The 17968-nt window shown below is 38.0% G+C and overlaps 1 protein-coding gene across 1 annotated transcript in view; it reads right to left on the bottom strand.

The window, feature by feature from the left end:
• The window catches only part of RASAL1 (RAS protein activator like 1), a 1855221-nt gene that overhangs the window by 740718 nt on the left and 1096535 nt on the right, over nucleotides 1-17968 (bottom strand). Inside the window, exon 8 of the mRNA XM_044068436.1 lies at nucleotides 1380-1471. Coding sequence (XP_043924371.1) covers nucleotides 1380-1471 — 92 coding nt within the window. The remainder of the gene's footprint in view (nucleotides 1-1379; nucleotides 1472-17968) is intronic.

Genomic DNA, 17968 nt, shown 5'->3' on the forward strand with positions numbered 1-17968 from the left:
ATCAGATGGGGATAGATGCCTCCATTCCAGCACTGAGTTAACAAGGAATGAAAATGCAAAAGTTTAGTCTCTAATATGCTGCATGTGCAAGGGGGCCCAATGAGCATCATATAAGATTAAACTAGCAAGTTAAACCCTTTAAGACATGGTGGCACAGAAAGGAATGTTGTTGTCTCACAGAGCTTAGTTCTCCAGTGTGGTCCCAGCTATACTGTCCATCTGGAGGCTCCATGTATTTCCTGTGTTCATATGCTTTTCTTCTGCATCTCCGTTTTCCTTCCAACCAGGCTTTTTTTTTTGCTCCTTACCTCTAATGTGAAGGGGTTACCAGTCGTGAGAACTGCCCAGGGTGCCAGCTTTGCTAGCTTGTACTCTAATTGCATATTACTGATCACAGCTGTGTCACATTTAACCTGATACACATCCTTACTTAGAACACACAGAAACATAACTGCCAATGGCAGATAAGGACTATTTACGTCTAATCTGCTCAATACCTTATACTATATACTGAATTTGTAGAAAAACCCTTCTTAAATACAATTGAAGACTTTTTCACTCACATCTTTCAAAATATTTTTCTGTATCCTATATTCTTGAATTTCACAGTTAAACTGAATGCCTGTTCAGAAAGATTTTTCCAATCAGCCACATCCTTTTCTGAGAAATAATACTTGCTTCATTCTCCTCAGCCATCCCTGTGTATTTTTGTTGCCCTCCTCTGTACTGTCTTGTCCTTGCTATGCCCCTGCATTTTTAAGGTCTTCAGAGTAACATACAATACCCTGGAATGGGTCTCACCAGCTCTCTAAATACAGGGATAACGGTTTCATTGTTTTCGTCTAGTGACACCTTTTTCTATCCATCCCAGAACCACCCGCCTTTCCTGTTGCTTTCTTATACTGCCACTAAGTGCACTAAAATGGACCTCTAAATATTATTAAACCTTACATCTTTTTTTTTTTTTGACCAGGTAAGCCCATTGGACACAATCATCCCCTTTTCAGGGATGATCCAGGAACAATCTTTAGTTAAGTACCTTAGTCAGAGTTACACAATAGGTGGAAGGAATCAAACCCTGTACCCTTTGCTCAGGAAGCAGCTCATTAACAGTTCAGAGCTTTTGCCGTCTGTATTAACCCTCAGACTTCTTATAACAGAGTAGTCATACATAGCAATGGTTGTGATTTTGTTTAGTGCAGCTTCATTTTTTTCTGCTCACAGTGGAACAGCACACCGGTACTATGAACTATTTATATTTTGCTTGCAACCAGTTAAATAAGGAATTTTAAGACCAGACCTTAAATTTGCAGCACAGTAACAGTACATCTTCCATTAAGCATGCACTACTGTCTCTGAGAACCAAAAATGGAGCTCACCCAGCGTCATCCTCTGCATTTCCATATGGCATCAACCTGAACCAGCCTTTGGAGATAGTGGCATTCTCGAGGCTATCCACGGAGAACTCTACCTGTTCAAAATCACAAAGAAGACCTAAGTCAGGCAAACTATGCTGTTTTTTTTTTGTCCAGGTAAGGAAACTAGACTACAAAAGCCCATTTTTGCCATTACCAAGTTACAATATTCAAAAGTAGTCTAAATATAAAGAACAAATTAAAAGCAGGGGAGTGGCCAGGATTTTTGGATCTGTACACTAGCATTCAAATGTAGCCCTCATCCCACCAAAATTAGATCCAAAACCCCAGAACTTGTGGGCTTAAGAAAAGAAATACACCAACTAAGCACTTAAAAAAGTAATTTAGCAAATATATAACCGTAAATCATGAGAAATATGCCATTTTTAAGTTTACATTCTTGCATATCTCTGCACAAAATGTATTATTTAAAAAACATGATTTGGTGTGCCCTGAAAATGAAAAACAAAATCAACTTACACAACAACAACAACTAAGGGTCAACTACTTCCATTAAAATATTAAGGCTGTGCAATGCACTAGTGTTAAACTAAAAGAGCAGCAAAGTGTGCGTGTGTTTGTGTGTGGGGGTTTATAAAAGCTGCAATGAGACCATGGTGAAACACGAAAAAAGGTAGTACTTGGTAGGAATAAAGTTAAATGTTAATGGCAGTCAAAATGAAACTCCCGAGACAGCAGCAAAAAAACAACATGCATTACACTGAGCATTACAAAGAAGAAGAAGAGAGAGAAGAGAAGTTGAGTCCCTCAAAGATTACAGCAACTTGACAGCTGGGCTATTGAATACCTTAACTCCCTTATAAAGACGTTGAATATGTCAGTAAGAATGCAATATCAGCTAAAGGAAAATCTGTGCATTTTCTCAAGATCTTAAAATTTGCAGGTGGTACAAGGAGACATGATACTGAGAAAGTCATGTGTGTTACTTTATTATTGCAAAGGTCACTGCATCTAATAGTTATGAAAAGAATTCAGGCTAAGTGGTCATTTAGAAATACCAGGAGTTACAGCATTATTGGAACATCACCTCTGACACTATCGATTTACACTCAACAGTTGTGATGTACCATTCTCTCATAATGTGTATACGTACACACTTTAAACAACTTCATTTTTTCATCACATGCACTTACATTAATAACAATGCAAAAAAAGCCAGCAATAACACTTTCTATTATTGCATGCGTGTTTTATGCATACAGTTTCTATCACAGTTCTTTTCTTAAATTTGTGTACATTAGAACATATTTATACTTTTCAGTTCTTATTTGAGTATTGTTTTGCATGTATTGTTCCTAAATGCCCCATTTATTCTTATGAAATGTATTTCCTCTGTCTTTTTTTCATTTACAATATACAGTATTTCATTTGCAACTGCTTTAATCATTGATTTCAAATTTCATGCAATTTCTTTTGGGCTGCTAATAACATTAAACCCAATAAGGCCTTACTATATCCTGAAAATTCTAAACCTAGACACCAACACAATGGCATCATTTCCAAAGGTAATATATTATATTTCTCCAGCAATGTGTCAGGACATTCTGTAGGGAGTCCTTAAACTCAGTTAACTCCACTCATTCCCAGAAAATGTGTTCCCATGTTCCTCTTTCACTCACTTCACATCTCCAGCATCTGCTCTTCCCTTGAAGAAAAATCCCCTGAAGTCTGCTTGGAGTGTAAAACATACATCCAGATTATGATGTGCTTCAGCAAATGATCTCCCCTTCGTTACAGCACTTGTATATATTGTTTGTGTCTCAGTGACAATACACCACCTGTATAATTTCAGTCTGCTTGTCTGTTCATCTCATTCGGCTGATGTCAATTGCATACCTTTGTTTAAGCTGCAGTACCAGTATTTGTTTGACACTATTCTCTACGTTTTCCCACGCTCATCCTGAAAAGATGTAGTAGCTTTCCAGCTTCCAGTTTTTAGGTCAATAAATAATTTGCTATGGGTGTGCTCATCATATGTATGTACCTACAGATCTTCAAGCAGGATTTTTATTTCTCAGCACCCATTAAAAGATCAGTGCACACAGGTGCCAGTCACCTTTCTCACTTACTATCCCCTGAACTTCATGTAAGAAGTATGCTCACTGCTATTGTCCACAGTTATAAGCAGGGCATCTACTGAAAATTAAATAAAACTTAGTAGTAAGACCAATTAAAACATAAATTATCTTGCTAAATGTCCTTCTTTCAAATTAAATGCATATGTATTACTTTGGCAGTATCTTTGTGCCCACTGGTTAGTATACTGACTTTTCCATGTCACACAGACTTAGATGATGATAAGAACAGCAAAAGTAAAAGAAAATGAAAAATATATCACGTATTTATTGTTAATTAGTTAGCTATAAAATATATACAGAAACAGTACTGGTATAGTTTAGAGGGAGGGTAGAAGATGTGACGAGAATGCTAGGTAAATACACTGTTATGAATGGAAGTGAGAGTTTGAAGTATTACATAGAAGAGGAGAATGAAAGGGTCTTGGGGGTTATAGTCAGGGTCTAGCATGAAGGACAGTTTAGAAGGAAATAAAGTGTGAAGGGATAGTTAAGAATATAACAAAAGTTATATGCTACAAAGAATATAGTTAAATATTGTATGACAACGTGCTGTATGTGTCCATGGTGATGAGAAACAGGAAGTGCACTCACAATTCTACAAAGATCTATACAAGTGTGCTAAGCAGAGATTCTCTTGATGGGTTTATGTGTGAGTTTAGTAATGGGCTGTGTTTGTGACATCATGCAATCTGACAGGTGGAATCCATAAGTATCTGCACTGCAGCATGCTGCTTCAAACCAGAGCCCTACGCAATTGACAAAACTTGTGCAAATGTGGAGTAAGGTCAGGTCCACTCGGTCATCTGACACTTAGAACAGGGTAGGTACAGAGTACATGTGCAGATGGACACCAGTGGCACCAGCCACAAATCATGAAAAAGACACCGATGGAGATTGAGCCCCTGCTGCAGACATAATATAAGGGATTCCACGCACAGATTAAGCACATATATCTGTACAACACCCCAGTATGCCTACACATGGAATGGGTCTCCCAGCACAGCACAACATGGATGGACAACAGCAGCAGCATGTCATGTGTGAAAGTGACAGATGTTTTCAAAAATACCCGCAGTGGTGGTGCTGCGGTAGCGTTGTCACCTCACAGTAAGATGCTTTCTGGTTCGATTCTCAGCTAGAGCGTCTTCTGCATTGAGACATGCATGAATGGGTGTACCTTCATTGAAGGTTGTGCATCAAGCCTGGCAAGCCGGTAAGTAAAAATCAACTGCCAATCATTAGCGGGCCGGAGTTCCGCTGTGGCTACCCTAACCAGGAAAAGTCGAAAGACACAAACAAACAAACATCGATGAACTGCTGCAGAGAGTGGCGCTGCACACCAAACATGCACCATAGGACAGCTGCCCCTTCAGTTCCCACCCACAATGCATACACTTCACAAATCTTCTGTCACGGTCAATGAGCAATAAATGACTATGCATCACTCCAGGGCATGACTGTGAAGCAGCAAAGGAGACATAGGACCACCATAACACAATGCCATAACAGAAATGTCTACAGTACACGAAGCACTATGCAATTTCTTTTCTGTGGAATTCATGATAATGTATTTCCTTACATGACAAGCCCACTTATGTTTACTGCTTCTGAAGTAATATAGGAAAATATTCAGCCTATTGTTTTATTTGTCCTTCTTATTCCTCTTATGAACCATCCTCTTCAACACTATTTTGGCAGTATTTTACTCTGTATTTCTTTTCTTTTCTTTTCTTTTCTTTTCGGTTTTTAGAGTATAGTCTGTATTTAGAATTTATTATGTATTAAGAGTTATTTTTGTATTTAGAGTTTGATCTGTATATAAATGTTTCTGTATTGGGACTTTTTTATGTATTTAAAGTTTTTTCTATATAGGTTCATAGGTGTTTACTATGCTAATGACCACAAGGGCCTTTTTAAGCCTAGCCATGCATCCCAAATTTCTCACAGGTTCTGATACCCTTGATAAGTGTAAGCACAGGCCTGGGAGATGAGCCATTTACATGTTACCTGTGTCCATTATAGACACAGGTGCCAAACCTGGGAGGAATTTCCGGTTTCCCATCTAATTGTCCAAACTACATTTGAATTGGGTTGGGGAGGAACTCTCCTTCACATGGATAAGAGACTGTTCCATAGATGAGGTAGTCTCTGGGATACATACCTATTTCTCCAGCAGGTCCTATTTATATCACAGGCAAAGTTTAAGTCTTTAGAACAGGTAATTCTGGTGCTGTTTATTTTGTGGATATGCAGGAGGTTCATTAGAGTGGGGTCTGACAATGCCCTGTACGCCAGGCATAGATCTCCCCTCAAAAGCCTGTAGGAGATATAATACAGGGATAGGGCCTTGAGGCAGTCTGCATAGGACATGTTATTTACACCCTGTATTCTTTTAGTGAGGAGCCTCTGTGGACATTCCAACTGTTGGATATGCCTGGTTAGGTACATACCAAAGAGGGCATTGTACTCAATGATCAGTCTGATGAATGCCAAATACAGTGGAACAATGACTTCCTTGGAATTAGATGCAATACCTTTGTTTATAAGTTGCACAACGCAAAATTATTTCCTCACCACTGTAGACATGTGATGGTCAAAGACTAGATTACTATCTATGTGTAGTCCCTGACTACTGGGTCAGCTCTAAGGGGTGTGTTGTCAATATGATAGTTACCAGGGGTGGGTGACTTCCCAAAGGATTCTGTTATGCATTTCTTGGCATTTAGTTTTAGTCCATTGCTCTGACACCAGTTGTTTGCCTGTGTCAGCCCCTCCTGGAGAACATTTGTGTCAGTATGAGATTCAATTACAGCTCCTAATTTGCAATCATCTGCAAATTTAGTCAGCCAGAGACCACTGACATTGGCCTTGACTTCTGAGAAGTAAATGCCAAAAAGGAGTGGTCCAAAGACTGATCCCTGAGGGACTCCACTTGTGACTGGCCTCTTTGTAGAGGTGGACTCTCCAGTTCTAACTTCTTGGGTCCTGTCTGTGAGCCAGTTGGCTATCCACCGGGTGACAAATGGGTTTGTACCTAACCTCTTGAGTTTGTCAACAATGCCTGAGTGGGGTATTATGTAAAATGCCTTTTTCAGGTCAAGGTACACAGCTTTTCTCCACAAATTGTGAAACCAAAACAGTTAAAAAACAGACAAATGGCAGCAGCAGAACCACAGCAACACTGTTTTTATTGTAGATAAAGTAAGGGCTTTCGTCAGTGTACTCCACCAACTTCATCAGACAAATGACATAACATGCAGTTGCAGTTAGTTATGTTTGAGAAAGTGAGATGGACATTAGAGCATTACTTGCTAAGAAAGTTTCAAGATCTGCTCCAACAACTAACTGTTCCAAGAGCAAGTTGGAATACATTGACTTACTCAACTCTTGTAACATTCGAGTTATGAAACCTGACAAGGGTGGGGTTTGGTTTTCATGGATCAGTTTGATTACATAGAGAGAATGGAAGCTCATGTGACATCTGATGTATATGAAATGTTTAGTTTGAACGAGCTTAATACTGCATATAAGAGGGTGAATAATGTACTTAATGACCTATTCCTTGATGGTAGCATTGACACCTTGCAGTATTTAATTATGCCAGCTCCCATTTTACCTACACTATTTGGGTCTCCTAAATTGCATAATAATATCTACAACCCCCCCCCCCCCCCCCCTTTTAGACCCATAGTGGATGGGAGAGGCTCAGTCACATATGCAAGTGCTAAGTTTATTGATTGCAAACTCAAACCTTACATCAAGTCTGAATCACAAATATGCCATGATTCATGGAGTTTTCTTTATTGTATCAATAATTTAGCATACCAAGATGGTTTTACCTTTCTCACAGTGGACATAAAATATCTATATTCAGTTAACCCACAGACACTAGGTATTGAATGAGTCAGACAATTCCTATATCTTAAAGGCATGGCTAGTAGTGATATAAACACCACTGAAACCTTGTTGGAGTTAGTACTGACTAACAACGTCTTGTGGTTTAATGGAACCATCTATCTACAGAAGACAGGGATTGCCATGGGGTCTCCTTGTGGCAGTAGTTTTGCCAATTGTGTAATGGCTTTTTGGGAGAGGCATTATTTATTTAATGATGCACTTTAGGAGAATGTCATTTGGTACACAAGGTACCAAGATGATATGTGTTTCATCTGGAAAGGGGAAGTTGAGCTTATTGAGACCTTTACTTTCACTGCATTTTTGGATTTTACTTATCAGATAGGACATAAGGATATCAACTACTTGAATGTACTTCTAAGTAAGGATAGTTTGAACCAAAGATATAGAACTATCTAATGCAAGCCCACTTATTCTAATGCCTTTCTATATTTTACGAGCAGCCACCCACTTCATCAGAAAAAGGCAATTGTGAAAGGGCAAGTGGTTAGGGCTGCTAGAATGATCTCCTGCCATGGTGAATTTATAGATGAATGTACATTACTGAAGTCTATGTTTTTGAAAAGAGGTTACCCACTGGGGTTCCTCAATAACATATTTGTGGAAGTTGACAGGAAAAGAGTGGTAGGTCACTTCCGCCCGATTGTTTGTAAAGGGTATGAGCAGGAGCATACTGAATGGTCAGTTAATGATGTAGTGATTAGGGATCACACTAATGACAGCACAAGTAGCAGGTTCATTGCAACATTTCCCCTAGATGCCACACATATTAGGGACATACTTAACAAAAACTGGTCCCTTATCAACGAGGATACCAGCCTTACCAAACTGGGACAACTACCTCTCATGACTTTCAAAGGGGCCCTAACTTAAAAACCCTAGTGGAGAGAAATAAGGTAAATAAAAGAGGTACGGGTATGGCGAAATGCGGCAGATGCCCACAATGCAGATTCATTAGAACCACAAATAAGGTAAGACTAAGGGATAAAGAATATCATATAAGTGGTAGGTTTAATTGTGAATCCCAAGGTGTGGTCTATGCAGCAACTTGTGTCTCCTGTGATGCATACTATATTGGGAAAACGGAGAGAAAAATCAAACAAAGGGTATATGAACATACTTACTGTACTGGGAAGAACAACACTACCAATGCCTTGGCAAGACACATCATAGAACACCCCAACCATCAATTTCAGTTTGTGGTACTACAACAGGTAGAACGTAATATTAAGGGTGGGCCTTGGGAACTCAGACTGGAGGAATGTGAATTGAGATGGCAGGTACATACCTCGGCTCATGTGCCCCCAGGGCTTAATGATTACATTTCTATTAAATGCCTTCTCAAACTTAAGGCTCTAAATAGATAAGGCTATTTTAACTATGGCTTGTTTAATTTAATAACATTATTAACACAACCACATTTATAGCACAATTTACATTATACACTTTGTATTTTTTAGTGTATTTTCTGGTGCATTATTAGAATCACAATATATGGTGTAAGTCTTCTTAAAGTATTGGGTTTGGGCACTGACAACGCCTATAAACTTCCAACTTAATTAATTGAAACATAAGCATAGTGGATTAGTGCCAGATATATGATTTTTGGTGTTGGTTCGCATCAAAGTTTTTGGATGAAGAATGTTAGGACACAAATAGGTATACAGAGAAGGGACAAAACTTTGACTAGGTAATACTGTTGTCATACTGGTGGACTGGTTTTAACCATCTATTTTTCTGTTTTTAACCCTATATATATATATATATATATATATATATATATATATATATATATATATATATATATTTATTTTTTTCTATTTATGATAAAGATTTTGCAATGTTCTGCTAATGTAAAGAACTCATTTATATTTAACTATGTTGCAGTACTAGTAATGTAGTTTTTTATTCCCACTTTGGCGGTCTGTGTTGCAAAATGTTTTTTCTGAGAATATCTATTTAACTTAAAAAAAAATGGTTTTAATTGTGTAATTGATATGGCAGTTTGAAAGTATTTAAACTGCAACTACATGTTATGTCATTTGTCTGATGAAGTTGGTGGAGTACACCGACGAAAGTGCTTACTTTATCTACAATAAAAACAGTGTTGCTGTGGTTCTGCTGCTGCCGTTTTTCTGTTTTTAGGCAACTTTTCTCCCCAGGTCTCCCCCAATAAAGGGCACATGCCCACTTGGATACACCCAGTTAACAAATATCAAAATAAAATAAATAAATAAATTCCTTTCATAATGTCAAAAGTTGGACTTGTGCCATACATTGTGCTATACAATCACAATGTCTTAAGGTGCAGCCGCATTCAGAGACAAAAGAGGGAGGGTACAAAAGACCATCCTTACAAGGCCCTAATCACAATGTATGCATATAATGAGTATTCACACAGCAGTATTGTCTTACTTAACCTCTAACCACTAAGGCAGATCGGTTCATAGGTTCATAGATGTGTACTAGGCTAATGATCATTGGGGCCTTTTTAAGCCTAGTCATGCATCCAAAATCTATGAGAAGTTATGGTATCCTTGGTAGTGTAAGCAGGGTCTTTGGGTATGAAACATTTATAAGCAGGGGTCTGGGAGTAAAAACGTTTATAGGCTGAATAATTTCTAGTCATCCATCCAGTTGTTCAAGTTACGCTTGAATTGGAAGAAATCAATGTTTATACCCTTACATAAAGGAGGAAAATCGAATGAACTAACCGACTGTCATCCCATCTCTATCCTGTCCCCTCTCTCCAAAATCTTGGAAAAATGTATACACGGGCAACTCCTTGACTACCTCTTTTCTATCAGACTACTTACACCAATACAACATGGTTTCAGAACATCACACAGTACAGCAACTGTCCTAATATCATTTACTGAAATGGTCAATAGAACTAGGGATTTAGAACATTCAACATCAGCAATGCTCCTTGATCTACCAAAAGCATTCAACACAGTGTTCCACCAAAAAATGTTTGCAGAAAATATCTAATCTAAGTTTTACTTACCCTTCTCTACAATGGTTCTCAAGCTACCTCTCCTTAAGACAACAGTGTGTAGAATGGTAAACCTCTCATTCATCATATCTACCCAACAAAACAGGATTCCCTCAGGGCTCTAACCTTGGGCCCCTTTTTTTAACATCTTTATAAACAATCTTCACACTGCCTCCGGCCAAAGTAGCATTGTTCACTATGCAGACGATTCAACCAACATATCCACTACAAAGAATATTATTCAATTAAAACAAATAATACAAACTGCATTTACATCCATTGAAACCTGGCTCTTTGCATCTAAACCATACCCCTCTGACTTTAAAATATATTCTCTGAATAACACAGAAATAGAACTTGTTCCCCATGCCAAACTACTAGGGGTCGCTATAGATGATTAACTTTTGACCTGCATATCCAAAATAATTATCAAAAAACACATCAAAACTGGCAATGCTATATAAGCAAAAAATGTATGAACCTAACCATTAAAAAACACTAGCATCCACAGACCTCCTACTCTCCTATGTGGTACCCCCATACTAATCAACCTCCAAATCACATTAACAAACTAGAATCCTGCTACAATAAAACTGCCAAACTTGCAACAGGTCTGACATTCCACAAACATCACACTGCTGCCTTACTTCCCTAAACTGGCTAAGTCTATCCCAACAATTCAGTTACCAACAACTAACCATAGGCCATAAAATAATCCATATTCCAGGAAAACTCCCTTCCTTAAATTGTATACTTCAAACCTATACTCCTAACCAAGGTCTACATTCCAAAGATAAGCAACTATTAATACTATATAAGCAAAATAAATCTGCAGGACAGTCTCTTTACTCCTACGCAGCTACCAAGTTATGGAACCCGCTACCACTAGACATTAGGTCCACACAAAATCATATAAACTTTAACTTCAAGCTAAAACAACAAAGAGTTGCTTTAAGGCTTGTCTTCTGGTTTAACTGTGGTTTTAAGTATCAGTGAAACAACAATTACTTATTCATGCAACTGTCCCTGTAAAAAAAAACTAATTGCAAACAACTATGATACAAGTCAAACATTCATCTCTCTTTCTCTGCTACTTCTCTATCTTCTTATTTCAAAAGATATATGTGTTCTACTGAACTCTACTTATACCTAAATTAACTTTCATCTTTTTTATATGTAAATATGTATATATGTACAGTATATACGAAAATGGATAATCACTGATAACAAACAATCCTAACAAATGTAAAACAAGGACAAAATATAACTGTATTACATAGAAATTATTATGTACCACTTTTCATAAATTCTTAGCTCAGTTTCCTCCTGAATGTTTGTACTACTGCATTGTAATGTATTTTAATATTGTATTGAACAGTAGCATATGAAGCTTTTTTCCCTGGGCCTCCACTGAAAATGGGTTACTCACCTAGCTAGATTTTCCTGGTAACCAAATTCAAATAAATAAATAAATAAAAATAAATAAAATTGGGTTAGGGAGGAACTCTGCTTTACAAGGACAGGTAAAAACAAAAGGGAGACAAAACAAACCAGGTGATCCACAAAAAAAAAGAAATGAAGGAAAGCCTGGGTCTATATAAGAATGATAAAACCTCACATGTGAATCCTGAAAGGCCGACATACAAACATCGAACTGCAAGAACACCGGAAGTCACTAAATGCAAAATTCAAAATATCGAATTGCCATAGTTGGGCAACTCCACCCCCCGCTATGTACTGCCTACTCAAACAAAATAAATAATCCACACTTCACCCATATGCACACTTCACCCATATATCCCATATCCTAATTAAACATGCATTACAAACAAATGTATGTGAATATAAACAAACAACACCCAAGTACGGGAAAAGTTTAATTTACGTATCTATTTGGCTACACAGCTGTATGACTATATATGCACTTAACCCTACTTCTAACCCTAAGGTGTAGGATGAATGTATTACTATATATGCACTTACCTTAACCCGCACTCTAACCCTAAGGTCAGTATCTATTGCACATTTACGTTAGTGAGCTATACCAGATAAGGGAATCTCCTACTGATGTTTTACCTTACTAAATATGGTGTGGACAACTATGGCAATTCGATAATTTGAATTTCGCGCTTATTGACGTTTGGTGTACTTACGGTTCGCTGTTTATGTGTCAACCTTTAGGGATTCGCGTTTGTGTACTTCCAGCATTCTAATATAGACCCGGAAAGCCTTACAGAATCCAAAGTAAAAAGCTTTTATTGCAATTGGCACTTTCATCCAGTCAGTATGAACTTCATCAGATAATAAATAAATTCTTACAACCATACTTATACACCAGTTAATTAGCTTGTTTAAAAAACGTTTACAATAATTAACTATGCATAAATTGAATAAATTGAATAAATTGAGAACATTGAAAAAACATCCCTAACAACCCTTACAAAGCTAGTGTTCACATCAAATTACCTATAGAACTGTATTTATAAATACAATATAAAAAACTAACTTAAAAATCATTTAAACATTTACAAAAACTTTATGCTTAAAAAATCAACATATAAATATGCTGTCATAATTAAGTAAGCTCTTATTGGTTATAACAAACTACATTACTTGATAATATTTTCACAATAGTTCATCTATCTAAAGCTTTAAGTCTAAGCATAAAATATATTGAAATATATTCATTCAGACCTGGCCATGCTGATGCGTTTAATTTTAGCTGCCATACTAATTCTTTTCTCTCTAATTGGAGACCAAAAGGGGCACCTCTAATATTTCTGTAAGGGTTTCCTTCTGTTTTTTTTTTTTTGTGGATTACAAGGACGGGTAGCTTGTTCCAAAAAAGGGATAGTCGCACGTAGATATATACCTGTCTCTCCAGCAGGTGCCATGTACATATCACAGGCAAGGTTTAAGTCTTTAGAACGGGCAATTCTGGTGCTGTTTGTTTTGTGGATATGCAGGAGGTCCACCAGAGCAGGCACTAATGATGCCTTGTATAGATCCCCCCAATAGCCTGTAGGAGACAGAATACAGGGATAGGGCTTTGAGGCAGTCTGCACAGGACATGCTATATTCTTTTAGTGAGGAACCTCTGTGGACATTCCAGTTGTTGGATGTTCCTGGTTAAGTACATACCAAATGGGAAACTGTACTCAATTATAATGATGAGTGCTGAATACAGTGGAATGATGACCTCCTTGGATCAGATCCCATACCTTTGTCTATAAGCTGCACAATGTAGAATGATTTCCTCACTAATGTAGGCACATGAATATCAAAGGCTAGATTACTGCCTACGTGTGTCCCAAGTCCCTGACTACTGTGCCGACTCTAAGGACTGTGGTGTCAATATGGTGGTTACCAGTGATAACTGACCACCTGATGGATACTATTATGCATTTCTGGGCATTTGGTTTTAGTCCATGGCTCTGACATCAGTTATTTGTTTGTGTCAGCCATGTGTGGAGAACATTAGTGTCAGTGAGGATTCTATGATTGCCCCTAATTGGCAATACTCTGCAAATTTTGTTAACCTGAGGCCTTGAATTCAGAAAAGTAGATGCCAAAAAGAATCAGTCCCAGAACTGATCACTGAGTGATTCCACTTGGTGACTGGTCTTTTTGTAGTGATGGGCTCCCAAATTCTAACTTCCTGGGTCTTGTCTATGAGCCAGCTGGCTACCCACCACATGAGATAACGATTTATACCTAACCTCTTGAGTTTGTCAACAATGGATGAGACAGGTATTGTGTCAAATGCCTTTGCCAAGTCAAGCTAGGCAGTATGAACCATTCTGTCCAGTCACCAAAGCCCATTGCTTTGATGACCTTCTTAAAGATGCCCACCAGGTTGAGTAGGCATGACCTGTCCTTGGCAAAACCAAACTGGGTTGGATCCAGTATCTGGTGGTCTCCCATGCCGTTATTGATTACTTCCATGACAATTCTTTTCATGGCTTTAGAGATAACTGATAATTTTTTACACCAAGTCCAGGAAAGGGTAAGCCAGGTGATATAAAAAAATGAAGAAGATAGAATGTAAGGAAGGACAACCTCTTCAAGGGCCAGTTTTTCTAAAATGCAGATACAAGCTACAGACCTTTCTTTGGGAAAGAACTGAAGATAAAATAACCACCAGTTATCTGCTTTGGACAAATTCCTGTAAAATGTACTACTGGAAGCAATTTTTGAACGTTCTAACACATTTATATAAAAAAGCTGACAGACCTCTTACTGGCAAAAAAAAAAAAAAATATATATATATATATATATATATATATATATATATATATATATATATATATATATATATATGTTTTTCCATCTGCTCACTTCTCTTTTTAACTCAAAGACTTAAAGCAGATAAGATAAATAATCAATCAATTTTTTGAAGATATGTCACTTTCATAGTATTAAATCAAAGGCGTCACAAAACATCCTGAATATGATAAAGCACCCCTCTGTATTCTGAACTGCCAGAAATAAATACAGAAGTTAAACAGATGGTTGGCAAAGATTACAAAGCTGTTTTTAAAAGCAAGTGATAATTGGACATCAGGGAGACCTATTTCTTATTAAACACCACATATGGTTCCTTTAACATAAGACCTTGGAGTTCTAATAATCTTTCTAAGAGAAGAAAATGTTACCATGACACCATTTAAGGGAATAAGCTTGAGGATTTCAGAGGAACTTGACTTCCAAGGATGAAACAAATGTCTTACAGTTATGAAATCCAAATCCCAAGGATGGGTTGGATACTCATGTTGGGTTCTCATGTGAAGAGCACCAACTTGGATAATAGCGTGCATAATGTGCTATGAAGAGCTCTGCTCTCCACCAAGACACAAAAAGTCAGCAGGGTAAAAGCATTTACTGTATCTTAACAGTAAAGGAGCTTAGAACCAAATCAGAAATGTGTCTAAGCAGTGTCAGTGGTAGATTTAATGTGTCTGTATGCCACATGGACAAACACTTACATTTGGCATTACAAGTCACATGAGTAAAGAACTTCTAAACTGTCACCAGGATCTCTACAATTCCTCCTACAGAGGAAGGAGCTGGTATATTATGAAGCCAAGCTGTTAGGAGGATGGTGACCCCAGAAATGACTTAAGGTTTGGGAGCCAAACTCTACCAGGGCACAACAGAGTTACCAGAAAGCAACATGGGCTCTTGAGCCATGACTTTACTAGACAACATGAAATAAGTATGAAAAAAGTGAATGAGCACATGGACAGGCATATCCAGTAAGAGTGAATGCTGAATGAGCACATGGACAGGCATATCCAGTAAGAGTGAATGCTGAATGAGCACATGGACAGGCATATCCAGTAAGAGCGAAGGCTGAATGAGCACATGGACAGGCATATCCAGTGAGAGCGAAGGCTGAATGAGCACATGGACAGGCATATCCAGTGAGAGTGAAGGCTGAATGAGCACATGGACAGGCATATCCAGTAAGAGCGAAGGCACCCACCATCATCTCTTCAATTTTGTTAGGATAAGGAAGAAATGGAGTTGAACTATGTTTCCCAATATAGGGTGAGGTTTACTTTTGGTAGACATCACAAACTGAAGAGACTTCATCAGTTTAAGGTATTTGGTGTTTGGCATAATGGTTAAGGAGTTCACTTCACAGATACATGGTACACGGTTTTGTTCTCACCATTGAGGGAAATTTGATAGGCTTAAAATAGCCCACAAGGGCAGCTAGCCTACTACTTATCTGCGAGCCTATGAACAAATTAATTTGTCATTGTAGGACAGTTATGAGCCATAATACGGTATTATATCTTTGGACCAATTTCCAGTTACAGAGTATTCCTGTACAGAAAAACATGACTTTTGCACTGACCTGTTTGTTCTTGCTTCTTGCTAAAGCCTAGTTGTCCAAGATGTCAAAAGAGATTATGGATGCGGGTGGACCTCAAAAGACTGGAGAAAATAAATGATGACCCTCACCTTGAGGTACTCTGAGTTAAATGTCAAGGTCAGAGATGTCTCAATCCATGGAAGATGTCAAGAGTCAGGGTCTGCCACATACTTGAAGAAGAAATGATGGGTAATTTCCAGGTAGAGTAGAAAGACTCATCAGGTCAGGGATTACCAACAGGATTCTGCCACCACTAGGTCTGAGAAGCTATACGAACTCTGTAGCAGTTAGCAATGAGCAATCCACTGCAGATGGGTGTATGGAACTTTGAAGATGCACAATGTCATAGTGGAAGCAGACAAAATAGACTGCTCCCAGTGATTCTTTAGTGCTGGGAAACTCATCCTTTTAAAGAAATGAAACCTAAAGCTTGGTCATATCACGAGTGCTCTGCAAAATTAACAGTTAAGAAACAATAATAGGAATGAAAAGTCTGAAGTGGGACAAAGGAATGATTTCTGTGAATGAACAGAAATTTCTAATGACCAAAGACAATGTAGAAGCCATAAGTGTGCTGAAGGTGCACAGCTCTATGAGGGGGGTGCAGAAGTCACTCCTCCAAATAAGGGAACAGTAACAGTTCTTTGGTTTGCAGGGCCATGCATGCTACCACCATAAAGTACTCTGTGAGCATCTATAAAGCAAAAGGTAAGCTGACGGACTGAGCCCTATGATTTATAATTATTTATTTACTTGAACGTAAGAAGACCAGTCCAAAATGGACCTTTTTCATTTACAGTTTGTTATATAATAACACAACAAAAGTGACAGGAAATGCATTCAAAGCACAGCAATGCAGAGACCTTTAAAAAAAAGTGGTTAACACTAAATCAGCAAAATTCAAAACAAGACTATTAAAAGACTGACAAGTTGACTATCTCTTCTACTGTGCTGTTCTAGAATGAGGGATTCAGTTTGATCTTGTATGTGTTTAGCCACTTAATGGCCAGATATAGACATCCAGGAGCAGTATGTGAGCAACCATTTTCTTTTAAGGCAAGAAGAAACTGAAGAAGTATAGCATCATGTGATATCCCAAATACACTAAAGCCTTATGGGATACTTAGGCATGCAGCACAATACATTACAACTCTCACCTAAGGCAAATGCTTTATATAGAGAATACATATACTAGTCTACATTACTCTAAGTTATGACTAAGGATGTCACATGACATATTATATCATCTGACTTTGGCACAATGACGTGCATGTGTGTTTGTAACACAATATCTAAATGCACAAATGACATGCAACTCACTGAACAAAACTCATTTAAAAATTGTAGAATCGCACATTCACACATACTCACCATTCACAAGTGCACATATGTGAGACAGCAAACACACACACACACACACACACACACACACACACACACACACACACACACACACACACACACACACACACACACACACACACACACACACACACACACACACACACACACACACACACACACACACACACACACACACACACACACACACCAAATCAGTGAATTTTACATAAACAGTGTTTTTTCGCAGGGAGGAATTTATTTAATTGCATTCATTTATTTAACATTTGTTGACCGGGAAAGTCCAACTAGGTTCCACAGA

The sequence above is a fragment of the Protopterus annectens genome, chromosome 4.part0, assembly GCF_019279795.1.
Source record: "Protopterus annectens isolate FY-2018-M chromosome 4.part0, PAN1.0, whole genome shotgun sequence".
Lineage (NCBI taxonomy): Eukaryota > Metazoa > Chordata > Ceratodontiformes > Protopteridae > Protopterus > Protopterus annectens.